This window comes from Pongo abelii, chromosome 19 (assembly GCF_028885655.2).
Source record: "Pongo abelii isolate AG06213 chromosome 19, NHGRI_mPonAbe1-v2.0_pri, whole genome shotgun sequence".
Taxonomy (NCBI): Eukaryota; Metazoa; Chordata; class Mammalia; order Primates; family Hominidae; genus Pongo; species Pongo abelii.
Genome location: NC_072004.2, coordinates 57151577 through 57163627, shown reverse-complemented (window position 1 = coordinate 57163627; position 12051 = coordinate 57151577). Strand labels below are relative to the sequence as shown.

Sequence of the window (12051 nt, the reverse complement as noted above, 5' to 3'; positions counted from 1 at the left end):
TCTGTCTGCCCTTCCTAAAAACAGGACATAAATGCACAGAAGAGTTCCATCTTTCTTTTCTTACCAGGAAGACAAAAGTTAATCACCACAGACAACTTTAGACCGTTATCAGCGTACATAACAAATTTTACTAGCTATCTTTTATCTCCAGTTAATTTCAATATTTGCTGCCTTTAGAGACTCAGGGTCCTTTTCCTTTGTCTTGTTACTTCTCTAAAAATTTATTGTACCTTCGGGAAGATAAGCACAAATCTTTTTTTTGAGACGGAATCTGGCTCTACCGTCCAGGCTGGAGTGCAGTGGTGCAATCTTGGCTTACTGCAACCTTCACCTCCCAGGCTCAAGCGATTCTCCTGACTCAGCCTCCCGAGTAGCTGGGAGCTGCGAATACAGGCACGTGCCACCATACCTGACTAATTTTTGTATTTTTAGTAGAGACAGAGTTTCATCATGTTGGCCAGACTGGTCTCAAACTTCTGACCTCAAGTGATCCTCCTACGTTGGCTTCCCTAAGTGCTGGGATTGTGAGTGTGAACACCTGCGCCCGGCTCCAAATCTAACCAAACTTTTGAGTTACTAATCTCTGGACTCCCCTGTGTTGTTACATGCACTATGCACAATTAATAAACTTTTTCTCTTGTTAATCCATCTTTTGTCAGTCCGATTTACAGGGCTTCTGCCAAGAAACCTAAGAGGGTGGCAGGAAAAGGAATTTTTCTTCCCCTATACCTTAAAGCTACCCATTTCACAATGTGTGTTTGTAATAGTGTCTTAAAACCTTATTGTAAATAGAGTAGGTGTAGCACTAGGATATAAAGTTTTTATTTTTATTTTAATTAATTAATTTATTTTTTAAGATGGAGTCTCAGTCCATCATCCAGGCTGGAGTGCAGTGGCGCGATCTGGGTTCACTGCAAGCTCTGCCTTCTGGGTTCACACCATTCTCCTGCCTCAGCCTCCCGAGTAGCTGGGACTGCAGGCGCCCGCCAGCACGCCTGGCTAACTTTTTGTATTTTTAGTAGAGACAGGGTTTCACCGTGTTAGCCAAGATGGTCTCGATCTCCTGACCTCATGATCTGCCCACCTCAGCCTCCCAAAGCGCTGGGATTACAGGCGTGAACCACCACGCCTGGCCTAAAGTTTTTAAATGATTGATATGAGATTAAATTGTCATTGTTTTAGTGAAAACTTGACTCTGGTAAGTGTCTATTTACAATCGGAAATGTTTTCTATTTTAAAATATAGCTTCTTGTTTTTTCAGTGTTAATATTTAAGTACATTTTATTTATTTTTAATATTTTACTTTTTTTGAAACAGGGTCTCACTTTGTCATCCAGGCCGGAATGCAGTGGCATGATCACAATTCACTGCAGCTTTGACCTCCCTGGGCTCAGGTAATCCTCTCACTTCAGCCCCTCAAGTAGCTGGGGCTACAGGTGGGCACCACCATGCCCAGCTAATTTTTTTTGCATTTTTTGTAGAGATGGAGTTTCACCATGTTGCCCAGGCTGGTCTTGAACTCATGGGCTCAAGAGATCTGCCCGCCTTGGCCTCCTAAAGTGTTAGAATTACAGACATGAGCCACCATGCCTGGCTAAGTACATTTTAAAATGCAGTAACTGGCCGGGTGTGGTGGCTCACGCCTGTAATCCCAGCACTTCGGGAGGCCGAGGCGGGCAGATCACGAGGTCGGGAGATCGAGACCATCCTTGCTAACACGGTGAAACCCCGTCTCTACTAAAAATACAAAAAATTAGCCAGGCGTGGTGGCGGGCGCCTGTAGTCCCAGCTGCTCGGGAGGCTGAGGCAGGAAAATGGCGTGAACCCAGGAGGCGGAGCTTGCAGTGAGCTGAGATCACAGCACTGCACTCCAGCCTGGAGGACAGAGCAAGACTCCGTCTCAAAAAAATGAAAAAGAAAAAATGCAGTAACTGATTGGTTTCTCTCTGAATTGTGTGCAAAATCAAACTTTTTTTTTTTTTTTCTGAGACAGAGTCTTGCTCTGTCACCCAGGCTGGAGTGCAGTGGCGGGATCTCAGCTCACAACAACCTCCGTCTCCCAGGTTCAAGCCAGTCTCCTGCCTCAGCCTCCCAAGTAGCTGGGATTACAGGCATGCACCACCACACCAAGCTAATTTTTATATTTTTAGTAGAGACGGGTTTCACCATGTTGGCCAGGCTGGTCTTGAACTCCTGGCCTAGTGATCCACCCAGCTTCCCAAAGTGCTGTGATTACAGGTGTGAGCCACCACACCCAGCCTCAAACCGTTTGTTTTAAACATCCAATCTAAGAAAGATTTTATATAATTGTTGCTAGTTAAATATCAAATTATACTACAGCATTCAAGAGAAAAAATGCTTCATTTGAACATTTTTCCTAACTTTTTTTTTTTTTTTTTTGAGACAGAGTTTTCATTCTGTCACCCAGGTTGGAGTACAGTGCCGCTATCATAGCTTACTGCAGCCTTGACCTCCCAGGCTCAAGCGATCCTCTCACCTTAATCTCCTGAGTAGCTACGACCAGAGTTGCACACTACCACACCTGACTAATTTCTGTATTTTTTGCAGAGATGGGGTTTTCCATGTTTCCCAGGCTGCCGTTAACTCTTAATTTGTAGTCCTATAGAAAAAAACAAGAAAGCTTCTGTTACGTTACTTCTGTTCAATGAAGCCAGTGACTAGAAATATGAAAAGGCAGGCATTAAAAACACTAGTTGTATATGTTTATAAATAATTTTACATAGCCTAATATGTAAGGAAACAGTGGAAAAATGTGAAAATAAAAGATCAGGTCTGGTGTGGTGGTTCATGCCTGTAATCCCAGCACTTTGGGAAGCTGAGGCGAGCAGATCACTTGAGGTCAGGAGTTCAAGACCGGCCTGGCCAACAAGGTGAAACCCCATCTCTACTAAAAATACAAAAATTAGCTGGGCATGGTGGTGAGTGGCTGTAATCCCAGCTACTCAAGAGGCTGAGGCAGGACAATCGCTTGAGCCCGGGAGGCAGAGGTTGCAGTGTGCCAAGATTGCGTCACTGTACTCCAGCCTGGGTGACAGAGTGAGACTTTACCTTAAAAAAAAAAAACAAAAAAACAAGTGGCTGGGCACAGTGGTTTATGCCTGTAATCCCAGTGCTTTGGGAGGCTGGGGCTGGAGGATCCCTTGAGCCTAGGAATTTGAGGTTGCAGCGAGCTATGATTGTGCCACTGTGCTCCAGCCTGGGCGTCAGAGTGAGACCTTATCTCTAAACAAATTAAGAGAGAGATCAGGTGGGGGGTGGCTACGGATAGCATTAGGAGATATACCTAATATAAATGACGAGTTAATGGGTGCAGCACACCAACATGGCACGTGTATACATATGTAACCTGCACGTTGTGCACATGTACCCTAGAACTTAAAGTATAATTAAAAAAAAAGATCAGGAATTATGAACTGTTAGTTTATAGTAATTTTGCTACAGTTTGTCATCTTTCAGTTAAAGAATTTTGTTATGCAAAGGAGAACATTTTGTTATTAAAAAGTATTGTTTTTCTACAATTACCAGTACATCCAAACAGGTAAAACTAATTAAGATTGTTTTGTTGTTTCAGAACACCGAAAAGCTTTGGAGGATTTCACTCTTGATAATATTCTTTCCCATATTTATTATTTTCGCTGTCGTGACTACACAGAGTTACTGGCACAAGTTTATCTTCTTCCAGATTTCCTTTCAGAACACTCAAAGGTATGAGTCAGACTACTGAAATGTAACTAACCAAGTATTTTTTGAGGTGTTTGATAAGCATGAAAAAATAACCAGTACAGTAGCATAAAATCAAAGTCAAAGCCAATTGAGAAAATCTCTTCCTTCCTTGACCTACAATTTATTTATATTTATATTTGTTTTGTGTATGTATATGTATATATAGTTCATGCTCAGAGTAAGAAATTGAAATAATATAGAAGTTTCATTTCCAGTAATAGTGGAATAGCTCCTATCAAACCACATTGTATAGAAAGGTATGAAATGAAAAATAAAAACCTCGTTGTGCTACTGTTTTCTAGTGCCTCTCCCCAAAGTTGAATGCTATTGGCCAGGTGCAGTGAGTGGCTCATACTTGTAATCCCAGCACTTGGGGAGGCCATGGTGGGAGGATCACTTGAGCCCAGTAGTTCAAAACCAGCCTGGGCAACATAGTAAGACATTGTCCCCACCAAAAAAAAATTAACCATGTATGGTGTAGCTGTAGTCTCAGCTACCAAGGGCTGGGTGGAGCAGGCCTGAGGTGGGAGGATTGCTTGAGCCCAGCAGTTCAAGGCTACATTGAGCTACCCTGCCATCATGTATCACCGTTTGGTTTTTTTTGTTTGTTTTGTTTCTTTTTTTTGGTAGAAATGGAGTCACCTCCTGGGGTTAAGCGATTCTCCTACCTTAGCCTCCCAAAGTGCTGGGATTATAGGCATGAGCCACTGTGCCTGGCCCTTTAATTTTGGTAAATTATTAAAGTGACATTATCAGTGACAAAGATTCTCCTTGACTGAACTTGGCCCCATCCTGTCTTTGGCCTACCCAGTCCAGTCTTAGCAAAGAATCCCGCTGTCAGTTCAGAGAGATTCTCTCACATTTGATAGTCTGAGCACCTTTGATATTTGATTATGTTCCTCATTCCCCACCTTTGATATTTAAATCCTTGGCCTGCCTTTATTTATTTTTTATTTTTTAATTTGATGGAGTCTGGCTCTGTCACCCAGGCTGGAGTGCATTGGCGTGATCTTGGTTCACTGCAACCTCTGCTTCCCGGGTTCAGGCAATTCTCCTGCCTCAGCCTCCCAAGTAGCTGGGACTACAGGCATGCACCACAATGCCTGGCTAATTTTTTTTTTTTGTATTTTTGGTAGAAACAGGGTTTTGCATGTTGGCCAGGCTGCTCACCTGGCTGGCCTGCGGTTAGTAAGAATCCTGTCCGGTCAGTTTAGCAAGAATTTCCCTACCCTTGATGTCTCACTGTTAGTAATTGTTCATCCACTGACCCCTTCACCTTGCTCTTGGTTGTGAATCCCCACTTGTCCTTGTATTCTGATTTGAACCCAGTCTTTCTCCCCTATTGTGATACCCCTATTGGAATAGTCTTGAATACAGTCTCCTTACTGTTTTAAGAAGTGTTAGAATAATTTTTTCTTGAACACAAATCGCCGTTCAGAAAGACTGCACCAATTTCTGCTCTTACTGACAATACATGAGAATGCCTATTACCCATCATCCTGACCTTATGAATATTTTTGCCAAGATTCTGCATGGAAAATGCCATCTCTTTGTTATATTATTAATTTATTTTAATTAATTAATTAATTTTTTTTTTAGAGAATCTTATTCTGTCGCCCAGCCTGACTAACACGGCAAAACCCCGTCTCTACCTAAAAATACAAAAATTAGCCTGGTGTGTTGGCACACGCCTGTGATCCCAGCTACTTGGGAGGCTGAGACAGGAGAATCGCTTGAACCTGGGAAGCAGAGGTTGCAGTGTGCTGAGATCGCACCACTGCACTCCAGCCTGGGCAACGGAGAGAGACTCTGTCTCAAAATTAATAAATAAAAATTAAATAAATAAATACAATAGAAATTAATTTTCTTAGAGTTCTGGAGCCTAAAAGTTCAAGATCAAAGTTCTAGCTGATTCAGTTTCTGGCAAGGGCTTTCTTCCTGGCTTGCAGACAGCCATCTTTTCTCTGTGTCCTCATATGATAGGGAGGAAAAGAAGGAGAGAGTGAATTCCCTGGTGTTTCTTCTTTTTTTTTTTTGTTTTTTTTTGGGGGGGCGGAGTTTCACTTTTGTCACCCAGGCTGGAGTGCAATGGCGTGATCTCGGCTCACTACAACCTCCGCCTCCCGGATTCAAGCGATTCTCCTGCCTCAGCCTCCAGAGTAGCTGGGACTACACGCGCGTGCCACCACGCCTGGCTAATTTTTGTATTAGTAGAGACGGGGTTTCCCTATCTTGGCCAAGATGTTCTCGATCTCCTGACCTTGTGATCCGCCTACCTCGGCCTGCCAAAGTGCTGGGATTACAGGCGTGAGCCACTGCACCTGGCCCCTAATGTTTCTTCTTACAAGGATGCTAATCATCTTAGATTAGGGTCCCATCTTTATGAACTTATTTAACTTTGATTACTTCCTTAGAAGTCCTTTCTCCACATACATTCACATTGGGGTTTAGGGATTCAACATACGAATTTTAAGTGGACACAATTGAGTTCCCAGAAGTTTGCCCCTGGCCCCTTGCTCCCCCACCCCCTACCTGCCTGCCAAATTCATGTTTTTCTTGTATCCATTCCATCCACACAGCCCCAAAGGTCTTAACTGGTTCCATCATCAACTCTAAAAGTCCCAGGCCTCATCTAAATATTTTCTAAATCAGTGATTGGTGAGACTCAAGTTATAATTCATCCTGAGGTGAAATTCCCTTCCAGCTGTGAACGTTTGAAATCAGGCAAGTTATATGCTTTCAAAATACAATAGTAGGAAATGCATAGAATGAACATTCCCAAAAGGATTATGGGTCCCTAGCAAGGCAAATTTCATTGGACCATAAGGCTCAAGAATAATCCTTTGCTGGCCAGGCATGGTGGCTCATGCCTGTAATCCCAGCACTTTGGGAGGCTGAGGCGGGCGGATCACGAAGTCAGGAGTTTGAGACCACCCTGGCCAATATGGTGAAACCCTGTCTCTGCTAAAAATACAAAAATTAGCCAGGCGTGGTGGCACATGCCTGTAGTCCCAGCTACTTGGGAGGCTGAGGCAGAAGAATCACTTCAACCCAGCAGGCAGAGGAGGTTGCAGTGACATGAGATCATGCCACTGCACTCCAACCTGGGTGACAGAGTGAGACTCCATCTCAAAAAAAATAATAATAATTAAAAAAAGAATAATCCTTTGCTTTGATGCTCTGCCTTCCAGGCCCACTGCAGTAGCAGAGTCACCCTACTGCTCTGTGGGGTGGCTCTGCCCCTTCCTCTCTGCAAGGGCCCCACCCTCTGAAACCAAGGACGACATAACATTGCCCCCTGGGCTTATGGTAAGAGTGACAGCTCTGAGGATCTGTGATCCCCTTTGGCATCATTCTTTCCTTTTCTTGAGGAATAGGGCACATTCACAGTCAAGTAGCTCATGGTTTTCTCTTGTGGAATCAAGGAAGTCCAACAGCCTTCCTTCATTCTTTCCCACTTTCTCTGTCCTCTTTACTTCAAACTAGCAGTGTTTCTGCTATTATAATCCCTCATCTGTCACTGGCTTCTGCTGAGATGGCTGATTAACATCATGGATAATCTATTTATAGAGTCATTGTTCAACCATACCTTTGGTCTTCTCTCTAGAGCAAGCTTTCTTACTTTTAGCAATATGGATAGGCTGAGAATTTTCTACATCTCTAAGTTCTGGTTCCTTCTTGTTAAACAATTCCTTCTTCAATTCATCTGTCTCCTCTTTCATTTTTACTATAAGTGGTCTAGGAGGAACCAAGCCACTTCCTCTACACTTTGCTTAGAAATCTTCTGAGATAAATAGCCAATTTCATTTCTCACAAGTTTTACCTTCCATAAAATACTAGAACACAGTCAAGTTCTTTGCCACTTTATACTAAGCACCAGCTTTCCTTCAGTTTCCAGTAACTTGTTCCTCATTTCTGTATAAATACTCACCAGAATAGCTGGGTGTGGTGGCTCACACCTGTAATCCCAGCACTTTGGGAGGCTGAGGTGGGCGCATTGCCTGAGGTCAGGAGTTCAAGACCAGTCTGGCCAACATGGTGAAACCCCATCTCTACTAAAAATACAAAAAAAATTAGCTGGGTGTGGTGGCGTGTGCCTGTAATCCCAGCTACTGGGGAGGCTGAGGCGGGGGAATTGCTTGAACCAGGGAGGTGGAGGTTGCAGTGAGCCGAGAACGCACCACTGCACTCCAGCCTGGGCAACAGAGCGAGACTTCATCTGAAAAAAAAAAAAAGCCTCACCAGAATTGCCCTTAATGTCCATATTTTCAGTATGTGCCTCAAAACTGTTCCAGCCTTTGCTTATTACCCAATTTCAAAATCACTTCCACATTTTAGGTATTTGTTACAGTAGTACCTCACTTCTCTCACCCCCTAACCCACCATACCTCATTTCTTGATACTAAAATTTGTTGTGGTCACCTCAGGCTGCCATAACAAAAATACTGTAGTCTGAGTGGCTTAAACAACAGAAATTTTATTTTTTTACAGTTCTGGAGACTAGAAGCTCAAGATAAGGTTCTGGCTGATTGGTCTCTGGTGAGAGCTCTCTCCCTGGCATGTAGATGGCCACCTTCTTGCTGTGTCCTCATGGGGAAGAAGGAGGAAGAGTGAGCTCTTTGGTGTCTTTTCTTCAAGGACACTAATCCTCTCAAATCAGGATGTCATTCTCATGACCTCATTTTACATTAATTACTACCTTAGAGGCCCTCTTTCCAAATACAGTCACACTGGGAGATAGGGCTTCAACTTACGAATATTGGGGGAACACAGCAGGAGTCATGTGTGGAGTCATGAAAAATCCAATCAACCTGTGCGCATATTCCCAGCTGAGGTTGAACAAGGTCATGTTCTGCCTTTTTATTTCAGCTCTCATACTGTAAACAAGTGTCCTTTTCACAGTCTTTATAATGCCACTTTTTTTTTGCATTTTTGTGCTTTTTATTAGTGTTCAACTGTTCTTCATCACTTCAGTTTTATTTTCTTATAATTATCGGAAATTACCTTATTTGTGTGTTTGTTTGCATATTAATGGTCCCTTACTCTACTAAAACATAACCTCCAAGAGAGCAGGGACCTTCTCTCTTATTTACTATATTCTTCTCTCATTTACTATATCATCCCCAATGCCTGGAACAGTAACTAGCATATAGGAAAGGAGGTGTCAATTAATACTTGCTAAATGAAGAAACAAATACTCTAAATAAAACAACTTACTTAGACATTGCTTCATAAAAGCCTCTTCTTTAATCCAACCCTTACTAGATAGAAAAAAACATAGCATTGGAGTTTTTTGTTTGTTTACATTTCGGTTAGTTTCCAGATTCTTTTTGATTTGGGGATCTTAAGGTTTATATATTGGTTTATTCTTCTAATCTCACTGTTTATGTTTTGCTTTGGAGGGGCTTTCTTTTGAAAGGGTTTTGCTCTGTCCCCCAGGCTGGAGTGCATGGCAGGGTTTCACCATGTTGGCCAGGCTGGTCTCAAACTCCTGACCTCGTGATCCACCCGCTTTGACCTCTCGAAGTGCTGGGATTACAGATGTGAGCCACTGCATCCAGCGTGAAGGTTTTTTTGTTGTTTTTTTTTTTTTTAGGAAACATAAAAGGAACCTGGAAGGTAAAATTGGTATATTTAATTAACAAATTTGTTGTTTTACCAAGACTTTTTCTTTAAGCCTTTTCAGAATGTTTTACAAAGACTTTAAATGTGCTTTTTATCAGTAAAGACTGTGTACAGTGGCAAGTTATAAGAAAATTATAATTATTCCTTTTTCTTTTTGAATTACTTTTTTTTTTTTTTTTTTTGAGACAAAGTCTCACTCTGTCACCCAGGCTGGAGTGCAGTGGTGCAACCTCTGCCACCAGGGTTCAAGAGATTCTCCTGCCTCAGTCTCCTGAGTAGCTGGGGTTACAGGTACCTGCCACTGCACCTGGCTACTTTTTGTAGTTTTAGCAGAGATGGGGTTTTACCATCTTGGCCAGGCTGGTCTTGAACTCCTGACCTCGTGATCCACCTGCCTTAGCCTCCCAAAGTGCTGGGATTACAGGTGTGAGCCACTGCGCCCGGCCTTTGAATTACTTTTTTAAAGTTGAGAAATTATCAAAGCAGAGTCCGTTTTAACTTTTAGTGATTATTGCAGAAAGCACTGGGTGAACAGCTTTGTAACTTTCCAAAAGAAAGCCATTCTTCAGACAGTTGGAAATAAAGCCCTGGATTTTAAGGTTTTTTTCCTGTAATGGACTGTGGTTTTTCCAATGCTATGTTTTTTTCTACCTAGCAAGGGTTGGATTAAAGAAGAGGCTTTTATGAAGCAATGTCTAAGTAAGTTGTTTTATTTAGAGTATTTGTTTCTTCATTTAGCAAGTATTAATTGACACCTCCTTTCCTATATGCTAGTTACTGTTCCAGGCATTGCGGATGATATAGTAAATAAGAGAGAAGAATATAGTAAATAAGAGAGAGGGTCCCTGCTCTCTTGGAGAGAGAGAGCATTTTTGTTATTTTTATTATTTTATTTTTCATACCAAATCTAATATCATTATCTCTTCTGTATTTAGGTTCGACTAGTGATAGTGGATGGTATTGCTTTTCCATTTCGTCATGACCTAGATGACCTATCTCTTCGTACTCGGTTATTAAATGGCCTAGCCCAGCAAATGATCAGCCTTGCAAATAATCACAGATTAGCTGTAAGTGTTAACTAGTGAAGAGAGTTTTATAACAAAGTCAAGACTATATAAAATGTTAATGTCTAGAAATGTCAAAATAGCGTTTGCCTGACAAATAATATAGACATGCAGTTTTGAGTAAAGTTACGTTTGGTTGGTTTCTATTAAAAAATTCTGGTCATAAGTGTCAGTTTTCCTGGAAAATAACAAGCATAATTAATGGACTTTGTGGTTGAGCGCGGTGGCTCATGCCTGTAATCCCAGCACTTTGGGAGGCTGAGGCAGGTGGATCATGAGGTCAGGAGTTTGAGACCAGCGTGGCCAACATGGTGAAACTCTGTCTGTACTAAAAAAAAAAAAAATACCAAAAATTAGCCCAGTGTGGTGGCACGCCCCTGTAATCCCACCTACTCGGGAGGCTGAGGTAGGAGAATCACTTGAACCCAGGAGGCGGAGGTTACAGTGGGCGGAGAACGCGCCATCACACTCCAGCCTGGGCAGCAAGACTCCGTCTCAAGGAAAAAAAAAAAAAAAGAGGGACTTTGATAAAGAAATGCCACTTTGTTAATTGCAGTGTCTTCTTTGTTTAAGTATACTTTGGATGTTTTTCAGGTTAACTCTTCGAACATCCCTGGTTTTCTTCTACTCTGAGTCTTTGATTATTATGTGGTATGTAATCACAGATTCAGATGGATTGAAACATAACCTGGTGTAAACAACCTAGATGCTTTGAGGTAGAGCTAAATAACTCTTGAAGATTTGAAATGTGAGGAGAGAATATCGACTCAGAAGGGAAGAGATTTTTTTTTTTTAAAGTTTTACCTCACTCCTCTTTAACTGCTTGTTTGCCATTACTTTCCACCCTGAATCCACATCCCACCACTGACACAAATACACACATTTGTCTAGGAGTAAGATGTAAGGTCAAACTGCTTAACTTGATTTCTTTGTCTTTACCTTAATTAGAGAGACCTTAGCACATACCTGTAATACATCATAAGTAAATAAAGAACTTCCTCAGTAAAGTCATTTTAAAGCATACTTTTTTCTTTGAATTTCCAATTTTTTTTGCCATATGCTGAAAAGCATAGTGCCCTGTGTTTGAATTACTTCTTGGTTAAATTAATTGTAATTTAGCCTTTTGTTAATATTAGTGAAGAGCCTCCAGTAGGGGGCACTCAAGACTAATAGGTTACATAGTTCCTTATGTTTTTAACAGAAATAGCTTCACCTTTTCTGACTAAAAAAGCAATCCAAACAATAACATCAAATAGTAGGTAGTGTTTAAGAAGAGTGATGTAAATATAAACGTCCTAACATGGAAGAAGATATATACATATATGTTATTGAGTGAAGAAATTTAAGTTGTATATAAAATATATTTAGTGTAATCTCAGTTTAGAGAAAACTTACAATTATATGTATGCATTTATATTTGCATATATGAAGAGAAAGATCTGAAAGGACCAAAACATTAACAGTGGCTACTTCTTTTTTATTTTTTTGGAGACAGAATCTTACTGAAGTGCAGTGGTGCAATCAGGGCTCACCGCAGCCTCAACATCCCGGGCTCGAGTGATCCTCCCTCCTCAGCCTCCCTAGTAGCTGAGACTACAGGCACATGCCACCATGCCCA

The 12051-nt window shown here is 41.6% G+C and overlaps 1 protein-coding gene across 1 annotated transcript in view; it reads left to right on the top strand.

The window, feature by feature from the left end:
- Window positions 1-12051, top strand: part of RAD51C (RAD51 paralog C) — a 43151-nt gene that overhangs the window by 7028 nt on the left and 24072 nt on the right. Inside the window, exons 4-5 of the mRNA XM_054537033.2 lie at window positions 3593-3726; window positions 10305-10436. Of these exons, the coding sequence (XP_054393008.1) occupies window positions 3593-3726; window positions 10305-10436 (266 nt within the window). The remainder of the gene's footprint in view (window positions 1-3592; window positions 3727-10304; window positions 10437-12051) is intronic.